Genomic DNA, 18,995 nt, shown 5'->3' on the forward strand with positions numbered 1-18,995 from the left:
CTGAGCACTTCTTGTGTCTTAGGTCCATTGCAAGAGAACTGGAAAGGGGTGAAATGTGAAAGCAAACAACATCTTAATTGCATTATTAGTATGAACTGCGTGGCCTGTTAAACAATGTCACTTTTTTGTAGAGATTAAAATTGGATTTGTTTGTCCTGTTTTAGTTACATGATGGTACTTACAGCCCTGTGTTAGATGCAACCTTTGTCATGGTGGCCCGTGATCCAGAAAACAAGAGGTAATTTATCTGTGTGGGACACTAGGAATACCAGATTGTTGTTGTTGGAAAGTGGCAAATGCTCTAATTTTTACATGTGCTTCAGTTATAAGTAAATCATATACTTGCCCCTTTTTTGTTGTTGTTTTTGTTTTGTTTTGTTAGGAAATAGTATATTTTCAGGTTCTTTTGGGGAGAGCTTGAGGGAGAGGAGGTCTACAGTTAGCTTCTCAGAACTGTATAGAGTATTGTTAGTAGTTTTCAAACTATAATTGGTATTTGACCCATTTCTAGAAATGGTGTTTCCCTGAATTTAAACAATAGACCTGATTAAAACACGCCAGAAGGAAAATTCATCTGGAACCCACCAGGAATCTACTGTAACCATGAGAATTAATTGGTCCCTGTATCAAGGGAGGGAAGGGCTGATCCTCAACATGTAAATGGTCACTCACGAATATAATTTTAATACCATACTGAAAATTCTGGGAATTCCTTAGAGGACTCTGTCAACCCAAACTTGTGTAACTAATAACTAGGACGGTTAATGATTTTGAAGGAATTTCAAAATTCGAATTTACATTTCCCCATCTTGCTGGTCTTACTTCCCACATATTATTTTGCTTGGTCATTTAAAACAAACAAACTGATCTTTTCTCTTTTGGCCTATAGGGCACTAGCATTGCTGTGGGAGGTTTAACTAAAACTTCTACTTCTTCCCTGTTTAATTTGCAATTTTCAAAAATCTTAAATCTTTCTATTCATAATAGGTCCAACAACTTCTTGTGTGCGTAATAATAAAAAAATATTTTTGTGATTTAAAATAATTCGGTGTCCTTGACATAGTAATATGGTCACATGTTTATTTTTTCAAGTTTATAATGCATCTATCCTAGGTACTTAAATGGGTCCTGTGGCTGTAGTATCTGAATACCTTACAGTCTTTAATGTATTTATCCTCACAACACCCATGTGTGGTAGGAAGTGCTATTATTCCCATTTTACAGACAGGAAAGTGATGTACAGAGAGAGTAAGTGACTTTACTGAGATCAGAGAGGATGGCTGTGGTAGAGTAGGAATTGGCCATGGGCAACCTAGGTTCTAGGCTAGTTCTCCAGTCAATATACCATCCTTCCTAATCTCATATCTGGGTAACTATTCCAAAAAATAAAACATACAAAATAATATAAAAAGACCATTTCAGCCCAGCTCCGTCCTCTGTAGTCAGAGAACAGAAAGAGAAAACCTGGACTTCGCAGCATGCTTGGAAAGTTAGCAAATCTGGGGAACAGAGAGAAGCTGCCTCAGCAGTGTAGCATGATGCAAACATAGCATATATGTATCTTTTTGTATCCAGTCTGAACATAATGTAACAATTTAAGAACAGAAGTAACTTCTCCAAATTATGGAGAGGGAGGGCTCCTAAGAGTAAACAGTCATCTTGCTTTGTGAAAGATTCGTATGTTAATTTGATCTATATAATTAGGCATTGTAGATTTGTGCAGCACAATAAACAAATGAATTGGACTGTAGGCAGCTTCTAATGTTCTTATTTGGTAAGCTGTATGTGTGGTAAACAGCTTTTGGTTGCTGATAAGGCCACTGCTGAAATGAATAGATTACGGCAGAAGGCTTGCTACAGGTTTTTTCAAGTTCTTTCATTTCATTATTTTAGACAACTATTTAGACAAATTTAGACATTATTTTAGACAATCCTAGATCACAGCTTGAATTTACTGTACTTCTGAATGGTTTCAGTCTGCAGTAATCTCTTATATGAAAATTTGGTCATCATTTAACTTTTTAAGAAGTATAAATGCTATGAGGACTCATTTTTAATTCTACTAGAGAACTGTTAACAAAGTCTGAGATCTGCTGAGCACTAAAGTCAATGGGTGACCTTCCGGTGTCACCAGCCATCCTATGAAACGTATTTATTTCTTTAGATGTCATCTTATCTGGGATAAAGCTATGTCTTTCTCTCTTAGATTGTATGTGGACGAAGGAATGTCTATTGATCTTTCCCCTGTGTATTTACATGACAATTTTTTCTAAAGCATATTGCTTTAAAAATAATTCATATCCATAGGTCAGCATTTGTTAATCCATTAATTCCTGAGGGCCCAGAGGAGGAAGAAATCTTCAGGAAAGGAGAATGTATGTAATACTTCATGTATACTTTATGGTAGTGGAAAACTGTATAGATTCATTGCAGTGATCGAGAGAGCGTAAAGTTCAGAAATTCTACTAGCAAGAGTTGCTCTTAATTTATTTAAGATCAAATTTACTTCCACCTCACATACCTGCTAGTACCTCGAGATTAGTCCAAACCATGAATTTTGAATCTGGATTTTGAAACATTTTCCCCCTCACCCTTACCTCAGATACAAGGTTTTGTTTTAGACCATATCTAGTTGTATCAATTTTAATACGCTATTGTAGTACATCAGAAATACTGAATAACTAAACTGAGAGTAAGGAAACTGTAGATATGTTAATTAAATAAATCATACTTCCTGAACTGCTGCATCTTGTCTTGTGTTCATATTTGGACTGTGGCACACTGAGGGCTATACTATCTAAATTGAATCACATAATATCTTACCAATTAAAGCCCCTATTCAGGACAACATTTAAGCACATGCTTATCATTAAGTTTGCACGTAAATCTCAGTGATTTCAATTTTCGGTGCTTTAATCTTTGGATGACCAATTTGACACTTTAGAGGGGCCTGATTTTCAACAACTGGGTGCTCATCACCTTCTGAAAATAGAGCTCTTTCAGTATCTCAACTTGGGCACCCAAAACCGTAGGCAACCAAAATGACTAGTTTTTGGACTGTTCCTTTATATCCTAAGTATATTTCACTGCACAAGACATAAAATAGAGAGGAAGTCATTGTTAGCTTTCTGTATGTGCATGGTAAATCTTTGGGGTTTGTGGCAGCATGTACTGTGTATGACTGATTTTTTTCTTTTTCTTACTCACCCTTGGTGACTTTTTTATTTCATTAAAGTTTGCTTCACAAATACCTTGTTTTAGAGGAGTTCAAAACTGCTCTGAGTTAAAATAGCCAACTAAGTTAAAATCTGAAAATTGTGGGCTGCCATAACTGGTTTCATCATAACTCATGTCCTCATAAATTTGGTTCTTTGTACCATATACACAGTAACCACACAAGTTTGTGGGGAAATCCAAATGCATGAGCAGCTAATTAACTGAACCACAGAAATGCTATTGAAAGAGATATGAGGGGTGGGTTGCAGTATCAGGACCCTTTGAACTTGTCACGATAAAGCCAACTTTAAAAAAAAAGTATAAGGTACAGATCCTTGCGAAAGCCTCGTTACATTATGTTTTTTAAAGTCCCCTGTTTTGTTTATTTTTGAAGGTGTACAAAAATAAAATACCAGAAGACTCTTAAAAGCTCCTTTTCCCTGAAAGTTCTACACTATCTTTAGTAAATAATTAAATTATATACTGCCAATGATACAAAAAGTAGAAATGTGTCACACACTATTCAGTTCCTTTGCATTTTTTAGTATGAATCAATCTGTAGTGGTTAAATGAATATCCTAGTATGTGAATAATGGGTCTGCAGTACATTGCTGTGTTTATAAGACCAACAAATTCTGTTGGCAAACCAGCTAAGTGACCATTTCAAAATAAAGCACTTAAATAAAATGTATGGGTGAAATCCTAGCCCCAGTGAAGTCCGTTACAAAACTTCCATTGACTTCAGTGGAGCAGATTACACCCTATATTTTTTCTTTAATGCAGACAAATATTAAAATCAAATTTCTAAGTCTGACTGTGAATACAAAAATCACTTACTCTGGTGATGAATTTTAAAATGGAGAGGAGTTGACCCCTTTGTAAACCAATTTAAAACCAAGTGATGTTCTGCAATCTTTGTGCTCAATGAATTTTTTTTCTTTAGTGAACAAGATAAGGAGGGTTGATTTCAGCACAGCATCCTTACTGAAAATGGCTCCCACTGCAGAAGAAAGAACCATTGTTCATAACATATTCCTTAATACACTGGACACAAGGCAAGTAAGGGAAGAACTAATAACTTGCAAGAAGGGACGGTAATGTGGCAGTTGAATGCTCAGTTGTAAGGGTTGAAGGAATGCAGATACTTTTTGCTTCCCTATCCCATCACTTAAACACTTGGATGCTGTCTCCTGTACCTGGGATACAGGCACAAAGCACCATCAATGTGCTGGTATACCACATATGTTCCCGAATGGAATTTTGTGCCATCCAAGAAAGCTAATGCTATGCAGCAGCTGCAATCAAGAATAAAACAACAAGGTTAGAGTAGATGGCTTCTGAGAAAGCAGCATAGAATAATCTTAAGAAAAGGATTAGTCATGCTTAACCACAAGAAGGAATTTAACCCCCTATGGGGCTCTTGGAGCTATTGCAGTGGCATTGCAGTCTTGTGCCTTAATAACTGTCTAGACTTCTAAAGGGAAGAGGTGTTCCTTGGCTATAATAATATTTTTCACCTGCTGATCCAAGAGTTTCGGAAACATAGATTCTGGCACCCTGTGAGACTTACTACATAGCATAATGATTTTACAGATTATGAGGGGGCTGGGAAAGAGAGATACAGAGATATTATGATTTCTAGACAAGAAAACCAGAATGAAAGATTTAAAAAAATGCAATGGGGGCAAATAATCTGAAAAGAATTAGAAAAGATTAAGAAGTGAAGGGATCATAATAGAGGGGAAAGAAAGCTGAAAATATAATTCTTGTACAATTAGTAATATTTTTAATCTGAAGTGAAACGAGACTCTGGAAAGACAGCAGGAAATTCAAAGTAAGATACAGAAAGTGAAGTGAGAGAGAGGAGGAAAGGGAAGGACAAAAAAGGGTAAGGGAAACATTTTATTACCATTTGTATTTTTAGGTTGGTTTTTTTTAAATCCCTCTATCTGCATGATATCTTTAAGCTTTCTGAAGGAGTAGCTGCAGAGTTAGACACGTGCACTCACACAGAGCCAGTCTTGAACTAACTTTATTAATACAAAGCAGGAATAACAGTACACAAGAAAATTCTGTAATGTCTAAAGAAATAACATTAGAGGAGCTCTTATTTATTCCAATATCTTAAAATTAGTTTTTAACATGGTTGAAATTTTCAAGACTACATAGTGGATTTAGACACATCTTCCATTTAAAATTAGCAGATGTATGTGTAAATCCCCTAGACAAATTTGCAAATCTTAAATTATGTATCTAGGATTAATTCATCTGACATTTTGCATCTTCTTATACCCTAATACAGTGGTTTTCAACCTTTTTTCATTTGAAGACCCCTAAAAATGTTGAGTGTAGGTGCGGACCCCTTTGGAAATCTTATAGTCTGCAGATCCCCAGGGGTCCACGGACCACAGGTTGAAAACTGCTGCCCTAATAAAAAGGGGAAGGACTTGCTTAGGGAGTGTAGAATGGATTTTTATGGTTGGCTGGGGTTTTTTGCTAGTTAAATTTTTCCGGTCAGGATACTTGAGAGGTTTTTATGGTCTTATGAGCAATGGTTCCCCATAAGCACATGCATAAACATTTTGAGCATCAGAGCCTAACTTTACTCATGTGAACAGTCCCACTGAAATGATCCACTTAAAGTTAACTATGAGCATACATGTTTGAAGGACTATGGCCTTAGACTAGACACTTGCATTAATCAAGTTGTGGTTTTCGAGGTCTGTCTGAAACAGCATATGTTTCTTCCATTTTTTCCATTTGAATCCTGGCTTGCTTGGTGTGCGTACACACACAAGTGGTTTTTCTATTTTTGCGGTTGTACCTTGTTGAGCACTGTTAAAGCTGGATATTGAGTGTATTGCCTAAAACCCCTTATTTCTACAGGACTGTAAGTTTTCGGAGTCGTGTGCTACCACCCAATTCAGTATGGATGGAAGATGCAAAACTTAAGGGCTTGGAGATCTGCCATCCTCAGGTATTTGAAGGAATACTAATGTGTTACCAAAGTCATAATGAATGAGTTATGAATCATCTTTAAGGTTGGCGGATTTAAGACATATAACTTGGGCTTTTTTGTTTTTTACTCTGACGTTTAAATATAGTTCTAAATGTAAGAGTTTTAGCATTTCTTTTTATTTATCAGAAGAGATATCTTTATGTAAAGAAATTCCTACACAGACACCTGAGAACAATGGGTGTTGATCAAGAGACAGTATCCATCACTGTTAGTCTTAGGGTTGCCCCCCATCCAGTTTTCACCCAGACAGTCTGAGTTTCGGCTTGTGTATCTGGGTGCCATTTAACAAGCCCTGATGTCTGTTTTTTTTTTTTTTTATCTGGGGGGGGAAGAGGCAGAGCAGGAGGCGGGGCCTCGGGGGTCTGATTACCAGCCATTAGAAAGGTGGGAACCCTAGTTGTCTAATTTGAGAGCACAAGATTTTGACTGAACAGTCATATTGTTTTAACAGCTTTTGTCTGCCATGAATAAGATTCTTTTAAAATTAGCATTTGAATATATCAGCTAGGGTCACAGATTTGTGCAATGCAAACCCTAAAGTTACAAAGGTTTATCTTTAGGGCTCAGCAAATGTACAATTCCAGTAGTACAAATACAAAAGTGAAAACACCTGACAGATTCTTCAGAGTGTGTTTAAGATGGGCTGACCACAATTTTTTTTTTTTTTTTAAATTTTCATAGAATCAGAGAATATCAGAGTTGGAAGGGACCTCAGGAGGTCATCTAGTCCAAGACCCTGCTCAAAGCAGGACCAATCCCCAACTATTTTTTTTTTGTCCCAGACCTCTAAATGGCCCCATCAAGGATTGAACTCACAACCCTGGGTTTAGCAGGCCAATGCTCAAACCACTGAGCTATCCCTCCCCCCAATCCATTTTGTTTTGGATGAGTTGAGCTCTTAAGAAGTAAGCACGCTGAATCATTTAGACATCTATATATGTTTTAATTGTGCTGTACAGCTGCCAAATACTCGTTATAGGAGCTATGTATAATCCCATAAACAAGAATACAAATGAACCTGACAGGCTTTACTACTGTGTTGTGTGAGTACATGCATATTGTTGTCACTTTGCTGTTTGTGTTTCTAAATGCAGGAGCGAAACATTTTCAATAGAATCTTTGGGGGGTTTCTCATGAGGAAAGCATTTGAGCTGGGATGGGCTACTGCCTGCAGCTATGGGTGAGTTTCAGGTTTTCAGTATTTGTGTATTCCAGAATATTTTGTGTGTTTATTAATGGGATAGGGGGAACTGACCTACAAAATAACAGTTCAGCAGTCAATGGAAAATATGTATAGTTGGGATAGAAAAGGGTTTGATGTTTGAGTGGCTATTCCAACAGCAGGGCACATCAGCTGTAACTTTAGCCTAATCTGGGTCAGAACAGACTTTTCATTAAAATAACTCTAAATTTGCATACCAGACTCTTGAAGCTCAGATTTTACAATCAGTTTCTGGGAAAATAAAAATAAAACAAAATTCTATCAGTTACATAAAGTGCCTTTCTGTGCTACTATCACTAACTCTTGGAGATACACACACTAGCTAAAAATGTCAAATATGGGTTCTTGTAGGTATTACATCTTGTAACATCTGTGATTTGATGAATGGTTTATGAACTTTACCTTATTGCCACTTACTCTTAGAAACCTGACTAGGTCCCTGATCTTGCAAACACTTACAAACCTGTCCAACTTTAAGCACATGAGTAGCCCTCACTATCTGTGGGACTACACATATACTGAAAGTTAAGTGCGTGTGTAAGCTTTTGCAGGAGTGAGGCCTGAGTGAAGAGGACTAGACAAACCAAAAGTGGCAGAAAATTGTGTTTTGACGCTAGTACAGTGGTTCTCAAACTTTTTTTTTTTTTTTTTTCCATGGACCACTTGAAAATTGCTGAGGGTCTCGGTGGACCACTTAGATCTTTCCAAATGTTGTTTGTACCATTAGCTAACTATTGTAAAGCCCTTTGGAGAAAAGCGCTATATAAAAAAACTTTAATAATTAACATTTTTTGTCCTCTCTCTCCCGCCGCAGGAGCCCCCGAGCTGGGGCTGGGAAGAAGGGGGGGGGGGTCTCTCCCTCTCCCACCCCTCTCCCCCGCCATGGCAGCCCCTGAGTTGGGGCTGGGAAGGAGGGGGGGCTCCCCCGCCGCAGCAGCCACCAAGCTGGGCTGGGAAGGAGGAGGGTATCCTCCTCCCCCCCCAGCAGCCACAGAGCTGAGGCTGGGAAGGATGGCCATCTCTCCCTGGCAGCCACAGTCCTGGTCTGGGGAAAGTCGCCTCTTTCTCTGGCTGCCGCAGCCCTGCACATCCCAAATTCCCCCCACCCCCTCTTCTCACCCCACTGCCCCCTCCCACCTACCCCCTGCACAACTCCACTGATTAGGTGGGTGGCCCTTCATTTTCTTGTGTGCGGTTGCCCAGGCGCGCACCTTAGAGGGAACTATCCGTGGACCACCTGAATGGAGCTCGCGGACCACTGGTGGTCCACAGACCATAGTTTGAGAACCTCCACTCTAGAACATAATGTTGCTATAGTATGTGGTGTAGTAGAAGAGGATGGGAGCCAGTACTGTGGCAGGAGTACATGTATCACCTCTGTGCTGGCATTCCCTCAGGATATTTGTTTTCTTCTTGGCACCCTGGCAATATTCTTTAGCAATTCTTACTGTTTTTTATATTTATGTGGCTCAGTTTCAGATAAATTTTGCATTAAAGATAATTGAAATTGTTTTAACTTGTGCAGAGACAAGTAGCTGCTCTTGAATACTAAGTGCCTTTTTTTTCTCTACAGAGGTTCCAGACCTTATGTAGTAGCTGTAGATGATATCATGTTTCAAAGACCAGTTGAGATTGGATCCCTATTACTGCTTTCTGCACAGGTAGGAGTTGGTCTCTTTTCAAACAGCCATAAAGCTTATTCAGCTTGATATCTTCATTATCAATCATTGGCAATGAACAATGAGTTATGAAAGTGGAATTAACTCTTCTTCCGTCTTGTCCCCTTTCTTTGGTGTAAATGATAAAATAATAACTGTGTCCACTGTTCTGTCTAGGTTTGTTATACAGAAGAAAACTATATCCAGATTAGAGTACACAGTGAGGTTTATGATTCAGATACCAGAGAGCACAAGACAACCAACGTCTTCCATTTCACTTTTATGTCAGAAAGAGAGGTACCACAGATTGTCCCAAAAACATATGGTGGTAAGTGGCAATTTTAATGCATCTCATTAAAACTTTGTTCTTGGAAGGGAAAGACCTATTTTCTGTCTGCTGGTGGAGCATGCTTAATTTTTAATAGACTACTACTACTAGTAGAGTAACACAAAAAATGTCCCTTCTTGCTAAACTGTATTTATTCTATACCCTGCCATAATGCAAATGTATTTCATATTGCTTCTCAAACTTGGCCTTCTGTGTAGTGCCCAGTACACTCCAGAGGCTGTGTTTTTAAAGTGACCCTTTTTAAAAAATACTCTTATCTCTTTTCTTTCTTCCTGTCATTTCAGAGTCCATGTTGTATTTAGATGGGAAGCGGCACTTCAGTGCCACCACGAAAGAAACCGGAGAAGTGGAGAAAACTATTGCAGCACCATAGCAAATTGTTAGCTTTGGAGAAACCTCTGTCAAAGATTGCTAGCTTCCTATGCACAGTGTATCAGTAATGGTATTCCTGCTCTTTAATGCAGTGTGGTCATCAGTGTAGGCATATTGGAAAGTGGTCTGTTTTTGTACAAAAAGACAATTATTTAGCACTATTTATACAACTAGCTGTAGGCTGACTGTGATATTGTACAGCTTTCCCCTCTACTCTCCCTTTAGAGCTTCCACAGTTAAGATGCATAGCTTCTTAAAATTCTGCTCTGACAGGCTGTTCATGTTAGCATAGAGGGATGAAAACTATAGTCCAGAAAACTTTAAAGGGATACTACCATAGAGAAGTCTCAATTTTGTCACCATTCCCATCTCTTCTCTCCTACACACACTTGTGCTTCTCATTATGGTCCCGATACAGGAAAGCTATCATCTCTCTAAAATGATGGCTGCTGATGTTGATATCCTGTTTGATCATTTGTGTGCAAATCTGACCCAGGGTCCTGTGTAAGTTAAAGTCAGCCTCCTGTTGGTTCTTGGGAACAGGTGCATCTGGGCAGCAGAAGGACAGTGTGATGTGCACATCTGTTTTATGTAAACATAATCTTTGCAATCGTGTGTATTTGTCTGCTGATGGGATCTCACAAGGTTGCTGCAGTCCTTGTTTGAAGGATTGATGACGTGTGTTTCTTACTTCTTTTGAGGACAAACTAATTTTTACAATGAATGAATTGGCTAAATGTGAAGTTTACAGATATCTGTATGTGGGAGATCCCACCAATACTGTATACTCCTTTTTGAATTCTTTTATATAAGTGGTTCAGTGAAAAAAAGACGACTAGGGCAAATTCCTGAGAGAATTATTCCCGAAAGCCTTTAGGCTAAATATAGTACAGATGCTATTGGCAGAGTGCTGTGTACGTGTGGAGGGGAATATCAGGGTTGGAAGGGACCTCAGGAGGTCATCTAGTCCAACCCCCTGCTCAAAGCAGGACCAATACCCAACTAAATCATCCCAGCTGGGGCTTTGTCAAGCCTGACCTTAAAAAACTTCTAAGGAAGGAAATTCCACCACCTCCCTAGGTAACACATTCCGTTGAACCTGATGATCTAGCCAGCTTTCTATCCACCTTATAGTCCATTCATTCAGACCATACTTCTTTAACTTGCCAGCAAAAACACTGTGAAAGACCGTATCAAAGTCAAGGAATAACATGTCCACTGCTTTCCCCTCATCCATAGAGCTAGTTATCTCGTCATAAAAGGCAATTAGGTTAGTCAGGCATGACTTGCCCTTGGTGAATCCATGCTGATTATTCCTGATCACTTTCCTCTCCTCTAAGTGCTTCAGAATTGATTCCTTGAGGACCTGCTCCATGATTTTTTCAGGGACTGAGGTAAGGCTGACTGGCCTGTAGTTCCCCGAATCCTCCTCCTTCCCTTTTTAATAATTGGGCACTACATTAACCTTGCAGAAGTCAGGGCCCAGTGACCCTGTTGAGCAGCTTAAGGCCAGGTCCTGAGGTGGAAAGATAGCAGTGTTCTCAGACTCAGAATGATTCCAACCAGATGAGAGAGTATTGCTTGAAGAAAGAATCCTCAACTGGACTATAGACTGTTTATTGTTGGTACTAAGGTGGGCAATAATGAAGCACTACACCAAAGGGTTATTTTATATGTATGACATGCAAAGCAGAGCTCCATTGTAGAGGGACTCTGACACCAGCTGAAGTCTCCAAGAAATAATAGAAACTCTATAAAATGGACTACAAAGGGAAGCCCTAGAGCTGGTCTACACTAGTGGGGGGGATCGATCCAAGATACGCAACTTCAGCTATGCGAATAGCGTAGTTGAAGTTGAAGTATCTTGGATCGAATTACCTGGGGTCCAGACGGCGCGGGATCGACGGCTGTGGCTCCCCCGTCGATTGCGCTACCGCTGCTTGCTCTGGTGGAGTTCTGGAGTCGACGGTGAATGCGTTCGGGGATCGATATAGTGCGTCTTAACGAGACGCGCTATATCGATCCCTGATAAATTGATTGCTACCCGCCACTACGGCGGGTAGTGAAGACATACCCTTAGATCTGGTTGAGAACAACGGTGGGATAGGTGTGGAGGAAGATGGAACAATCTCCACTTAAGTACCTTAGAAAAACCTGTATTGCAGCAAAAGAAGAAAAGGGACAATTCATGTGGAAGCATGCAGCCTAGAAACGGACATATACATTACACCCTTGACAAGACATTGTGAGGAAGATCAGAAGGAACAGAGGCAAAACACAGACAGCCCATCCAGTCAGTAAAAGGCAGTTACTGAAACGGAGCCACCAAAGAGTAATATAGATAATAGATGTAATATTAGATTTTTTTATTAGTACTATGCAATACCAATAAAGCACATATTAAATAGATTAAGAACTGACTAACTGATGGGTCTCAAAAAGAAGTTGTCAGTGGTGAATCATTACCAGGTTTTCTGGTGGGATTCTGCAGGGCTCAGTACTAGGCCTGATGCTTTTCAATGTTTTCATCAATGATGCAGAAGTAAATATAAAATCACTGCTGATAAAATGTGTGGCTGCTACAAAGGTTGGTGGAGAGGTAATTAATGAGGATAGGGCAGTCATACAAAGCAGTCTTGATCACTTTGTAAGCTGGACCTATTCAAACAAATGCATTTTAACACAGACAAATGCAAGGTTATACATGTAGGAACAAGGAATGCAGGCCATACCTGCAGAATGGGGGCCTGTATCCTGGAAAGTAGTGTCTGAAAAATATTTAGGGCTCATAGTGGACAAGCAATTCAACATGAAATCCCAATGTGATGTAGCAAAAAGGGCTAATAGGATCCATGGGTGTATACACAGGGAAGTAGTGAGTACAGTAGGGAGGTGATTTTACCTCTGTATACAGCAGTAGTGAGACTCATTCTGGAATTCTATGACCAGTTTTGAAAAATTGGAAAAGTGCAGAGAAGAGCTACAAAAATTATTTTGAAAACTGAAAAGCATGCCTTACAGAGAGAGACTTAAATAGCTTAATTTGTTTAGCTTATCAAAAAGATTGAGATGACTTGATTACAATGTATGAGGAAGAAAATACTGGGTACTAAAGAGCTTTTTAATCTAGTGGAGAAATGCACAAGAACCAATGGCTGAAAGTTATACTCAGAAATTCAAATTAGAAAAAAGGCACTGATTTTTAAGAGTCAGGGTTATTAACCATTGGAACAATCTACCAAGGGAGGTGGTGGATTCTTCATCTCTTGATGTCTTCAAATCCATAGGGGATGCCTTTCTGAAAGATGTTTTAGCAAAACAAGTTATTGTGCTCAATATAGGGTTAACTGGGTGAAATTCTTTGGCCTATGTTATCCAGCAGGTCAGACTAGATGATCTAATGGTACCAGCTGGCCTTAAAAATCAACAAGTCTAAAATCTTATCCCAAAGCGATTTTAGTGTGCAGCAAGCTGGAGTGTAAATTTACATCACCATGTGGAGAAGCCATTAGAAGAAGCAAGTAATCTTGGTCTCTGACTCAGCAATCAAAAAGGGAATACGTTGATAGAACTAAGCACTATAGTAGGATCTTATTTGAGGATAAAAACATTTGAGAAATTCAGAATCCTGGTGGACTCTTCCGCTTGTAGTAAAGTCAGGCCATTGTTTTTAAAAGGAATTTAGTATAGCTCATTCCCATTAATATTAAAAGGAAACAAAATTCAACTGTACAGTGTTACTGTGACATTCCCAAGTTCTCCAATCTGGGGTGCCTTTCACACTGCTTTGCTGTGGAAACAACCACTCCTGGTTTGTTCACACACAGCCTCTAGCATGCAAAATCACTCGCAGCTGAATGATATGAGTGCTCTAGCCAGTCGCTCCTGAATTATATTGGAGAGTGACACCAGCAAATTCTCAGTTTTAGACTTGTCCCCAGAAATGTGCATCTTGTACTGCCCAGCTCTTTCCTTCTGTGCAGTACAAGCTCATAGAAAATCTGTCATTTTATTAATAGAAAGTGATCTGCACAAACTCTGTGATCTCAAATGAAATTCCCTAATACTTCAACCCAAGCACACTGGTTTATTAACTACAGAAAGACCTATCAGTAGCCCCCTACTTCTTACACTTTAACATTGGCACAGTAATCCTGTCTGTTTCTTGCATAACAGTTATGAGTTAGAGTGGCTACCTAGTCCTGTCCCCATTCTTTTTTTGTTTTTTAGCAGCAACTCTATATACATAAAGCATCATATTTTCCAACTTCACCTTTAGCGTAATTTTTTAAAACAAAAAATGGAAAACTGCCCTCAGTAGCTATGGCCAAAGTCCAGAAAGCCAACCTAGCAAATGCAGAATAGAATAAAATGTGTAAGTGTGGAAGCCCTTTGTGTTTATAAAATTCCTGATGACTTGGACTTAGAGATGTACCCCAATCAGAGTAATGATAGACATGTATGAATAACTATCTGTATACTGTAATTAACAAATAAACCAATGGATATACATTATTTGTGTGTCTGGTTATTTCAGTTTTGTCAGTTAGGAAGTGTAGGGTGTCTCCAGACTGCTCATGTTGAACATATTAGTGGGGTAGCATGTACTCAGAGTTCATCTGTGATATGTATTTCCATCTCTGACTCTCAGCCAGCTGAAGCTTATCTGCTTAGAAGAAATTTGTTACAATTTGCATGTCATGTTAATGTGCGTGTTTATATACGAGCACACATGAGATCAAATTGTATGGAGTTAAACAAATCCAGTGTATAATGTTGTAAAAGATATATTTGATGTTGCAGGAATGGAATTTTGCATTAGTTAAAAATGTTAAATATTTTGTATAATAAAAATAATGTATCCCAACTAAATGACCAAAATATAGCCTTCACCCCTACTTTAAAATGACTACCAATACCAGACAGGCCTAATGATAGTAATAGCAAATATACTGCTAATCGTTCTTGGGGGAACAACTTACTGTAATAATTAGTGTATTCAATAAAATGAATTCATATTGACAGGAACTTTCATTTTTTAAAAGCTACTGTGTACTTCCTGCTATCATTCTTCTCTTAATTGCAGCATTACAATCCTTCATTTGTCTGTATTTCATTTCCTTTGGTAGAAGCTATGTTCAATAAGAGCTACTGTATAGTACAGTGTAGTGAGGCAGAGTGGCCTCCCTCTGGACTGGATAGTGAGAGACCACTCCCCTCCCTCTGATGGGCAGAGCCAAATGTACCCCATCCCCTGGCTGGAAGTACCAGGACAGGAGAGGAAATATAAGAGGAGCGCTCTGGAGCTCAGTTGGTGTTGGGCCACTAGAGGAAGCAGATATCTTTCTGGGAGCTGCAATCCCCACAGGATCCCAGACTGACAGCTGAGCTGACCAGCACCCTACAAACAAAGAGGCAGAGGACACCGAGGAATGACTGAAGCGGCCACTTTCCAACTGCGAGGTGGCAAGACATAGCCCCTGCTTGATGGAGCGACACAAACTAAGTGAGGTAGGAAATAGCCCAGGGGAACCAGACTTCAGTCCAGTTGCGCTGCTGGGAAGCGAGGTAGTGTGTTTCGGTGGCTTTCCTGCTGACCCCATGGTGCGACCATATTCCATTAATAGGGCCCTGGGCTGGGACCCAGTGGAGTAGTGTGGGCCAGGGTCCCCCTGCTGCCAACCCCACCCCTGGGGCGGTGCCCTACTCACCTGAAGCCAGAAGGCCTTGCTATAGACTTGTATTGCTGTCTGCCCTAGCCAGGAGGCTTGGGCTAAAGACTGCTCATGGCTCTGCCCCACCCAGAGGGCCAGAGCCATAGACTGTTTGCTGTCAGTCCTAGTCAGGAGGCTCTGGATTAATAATTACTTATTGCTCTGCCCTACCCAGGGGTCAGAGCCCAGATTGTTAACTGTTGTGTTCCCTGCCAGCAGGTTGAGAGCCGTAGGCTGCTGATTACTTGGCCCCAATCAGTGGGGCATGAGCCCAACTACTGTTGCCTGACACAGTGAGGTGGCATGGCCTCCCTCCCCCACCGGATAGCAAGGGACCACTACATACAAACTTTTTATTTTTTTATGGCTTTGCTTTAAGGTAGTTGACTTTCTAAAGGCTCTTGTGATGGATATTAAGGTAGCTAGTGTGACAAAGTTCCTCCTCTCTCTTGGTGGGTCCTGCACTTATTGGCAGATTTTCTTGCCTCAGAGATTCACCATGGGGGTTTAGGAACAGCCCAGAGACCTTCCCCTCTGGAAGAACCCACAGTCCAGGTCAATTGGGAGGTTTGGGGGGGAACCCAGGCCGGCCCTCTACTCTGGAGTCCAGCCCAGGGCCCTGTGGACTACAGCTGTCTATAGTGCCTCCTGTAACCACTGCATGACAGCTACAACTCCCTGGGCTACTTCCCCATGGCCTCCTCCAAACATCTTCCTTAGTCTCACCACAGGACCTTTCTCCTAGTGTCTGATCACACTTGTGCTCCTCAGTCCTCCAGCACCACACCCTCATTCTCAGCTCCTTGCACCTCTTGTTCCCAGCTCCTCACACTCACACCACAAACTGAAGTGAGCTCCTTTTAAAACCCAGGTGCCTTGATTAGCCTGCCTTAATTGATTCTAGCAGCTTCTTCCTAATTGGCTCCAGGTGTCTTAATTAGCCTGCCTGCCTTAACTGGTTCTAGCAGGTTCCTGATTACTCTAGTGCAGCCCCTGCTCTGGTCACTCAGGGAACAGAAAACTACTCATCCAGTGACCAGTATATTTGCCCTCTACCAGACTCCTGCACCCCACTGGTCTGGGTCTGTCACACTAGTCACAGGTGAGAGGTAGATGGTGTGAAGTTACACCCCATATTTGTAATAGAAATATGGTTATGCATATGGCATAACTAAGATATATTTTATGCAAGGTGGCCCATGTAAGGTATCATTGGAAAGACTGATTTACAGAATGTGATTATCCTATTTGTATACATATATAATTTCTGTATTTAAAGTTAGGAATATTGACAGTGTAACAATTAAAACTGGGTCTGTATTTGTGAGACACTCACCAGACAACTGGCCATCACAGCCTTGATAGGCCATTAGGAAGAAACAATAAGACTGTGAAGATACTAATCTCTCTCCTTCCTGAGAAGCATCTGGGGATGTAGCTGTGACACTGCCAAATCAGGTGATAAGATCAAAATACCATTTTGGACACTGCTGGTACTTTTCCTCTGTAGGGAGATGGGGATCAAACAAAGGTTTCCTGCCTTAGGTAAAGCCTTTTTAAGGCTGGGGAGGTGGTTAATCTTGACTCTCCTCCATTGCCTACCCAAGAAGAAGGACTGCTGAAAGTACCTGAAGAGGTAAAGGAACTAACCTGAGAGGAAAGGCAGGGGTGAATCCAGACTGAGATGGGTCCAGTTTGTGAGAAGAAATAACTGGAACTCTAAGCTACAGAAACTCCGCAACTTGCCTAAAATAACATTTAGGGTGAGAAATTACTTCTTGAAACCAGTCTCTTTAAGATCTTAAGCTTAGTATGTGTGTTTTGTTTTAGTTGCTCAGTAATCTGCTTTGTTCTGTTTGCTATCCCTTATAGTCATTTAAAATCTGCCTTTTATAGTTAATAAATTTGTTTTGTTTATTATTAAACCCAGTTTGTGCAATTTCTAACAGTGTGGGGCAAGAAGTTGTCCATATTTCTCTTCACATTGAGGGAAAAGGTGAATTTTTATGAGCTTGCGCTGTGAAGATTTGTCTATACAGTGCACGACAATATACCTTTGGGTCTGCACTCCAAGGGAGGTGGGCACCTGAGTGCTGGGGCAAGTCTTCCCAGAGCTGATCTCAGCGTCTGTCTTTCTGCAACTGGGTGTGGCCCTGCCTGTGTGTATGCCAGAGGAGGCTTAAGAGCCTGGCTCAGCAAGACAGGGTAAAAGGGGCCCAGGTGGGCTCAGTGACATCCCAGTATATCAGGGAGCACCTTAAAGTGGGGCAACCCATCACAGGTGGCATTTTGTCATGGATTAAAAATTAGTTGAGAGAACAAAACTAAGAATAAATATTAAGTTTTCATGACAGGAGTTTACTAATGAGGTGTCTTAAGGCTCTGCACTAGGAAGAGCTATTTAATGATTCAGTGAAGTTGCAAAATTTGTGGATAACACGTTTGTTTTAGTTAGCTCAAAATTGAGCAAATAACTTAAGATTTACCCAGCACCAGGAAAATGGGCAACACAATTATAGATGAAATTCGCTAATGGCAAGGTAATGCTTCTGGGGAGAAACAATTTGAACTACTTGTACACATTGGCGGAATGCATAGTAGTGGAAGTGCTATGTGTCTGTCAAGTTTATGGTGTTTTTGACTTAGAGTTGTGCTCCAATCAGATGTTACTTCAAAGTAACTATGAAGGTTGGGCCAGCGGTGAGGACATTAGCTTGTGACTTGGAAGAAATGGCTTAAAGACCATGCTGTGCCACAGTCCTCCACGCACTGCCCCCACCCCTAGCACTGGCTCTGCACTCCCATAGGCCAGGAACCACGGCCAATGGAAGCTGGGGCGGGGCAGTGCCGGCGGGCGAGAGCTGCGCAGAGCTGCTTACGCACCTCCACCTAGGAGCCGGACCTGGCCGCTTCCGGGGCACAGCACAGTGACAGAACAGATAGGCACTAGCCTGCCTTAGCTGGGCAGCACTGACGACAGTACTTTTAACGGCCCGGTCGGCGGTGCTGACCAGAGCCGCTGTGACCCAGTGCCTTACATTCCGTGACCCAGCACTGGGTCGCGACCCCACACTTTGAAAACCACTGCTGTAGATCTACTATGTCCCTCTGTGGGTGGGGGCACCCTCCTAACCGCCTGCTCCAGCCCTGAGCCCCCTCAAACCCAGAGTCCCCTCCTACACCCCAAAACCCTCATCCCTGGCCCCCAACCCTCTGCCCTAGCCCTGAGCCCCTCCCACACCCCAAACCCCTCATCCCCAGTGCCATTGGGTTGTGGGCATCAACAATTTTCTTCAACTGGGTTGCCAGAAAAAAAAGCTTGAAAACCACTGCTCTACAGAGCCAGCCACCCCATGCGGTATGACACATTGGCAAAAGAGGACTAAAGGGGCACTGGGTCCCTTCCAGCACTGCACTGGCAGGCAGGACAGGGCATGGCACAAGC

The 18,995-nt window shown here is 41.1% G+C and overlaps 1 protein-coding gene across 5 annotated transcripts in view; it reads left to right on the forward strand.

Moving 5' to 3' along the window:
- Window positions 1–14,351, forward strand: part of ACOT9 (acyl-CoA thioesterase 9) — a 41,772-nt gene extending 27,421 nt beyond the window's left edge. For all 5 annotated transcript variants that reach the window (XM_054006044.1, XM_054006060.1, XM_054006052.1 and 2 more), the window contains 8 exons: window positions 165–238; window positions 2,308–2,375; window positions 4,160–4,271; window positions 6,103–6,193; window positions 7,330–7,415; window positions 9,031–9,118; window positions 9,293–9,443; window positions 9,749–14,351. In XM_054006044.1, coding sequence (XP_053862019.1) covers window positions 165–238; window positions 2,308–2,375; window positions 4,160–4,271; window positions 6,103–6,193; window positions 7,330–7,415; window positions 9,031–9,118; window positions 9,293–9,443; window positions 9,749–9,837 — 759 coding nt within the window. In that variant the 3' untranslated portion in view covers window positions 9,838–14,351. The remainder of the gene's footprint in view (window positions 1–164; window positions 239–2,307; window positions 2,376–4,159; window positions 4,272–6,102; window positions 6,194–7,329; window positions 7,416–9,030; window positions 9,119–9,292; window positions 9,444–9,748) is intronic.
- The last annotated feature ends 4,644 nt before the right edge of the window (window positions 14,352–18,995 follow it).

The sequence above is a fragment of the Malaclemys terrapin genome, chromosome 1 (genome assembly GCF_027887155.1).
Source record: "Malaclemys terrapin pileata isolate rMalTer1 chromosome 1, rMalTer1.hap1, whole genome shotgun sequence".
Lineage (NCBI taxonomy): Eukaryota > Metazoa > Chordata > Testudines > Emydidae > Malaclemys > Malaclemys terrapin.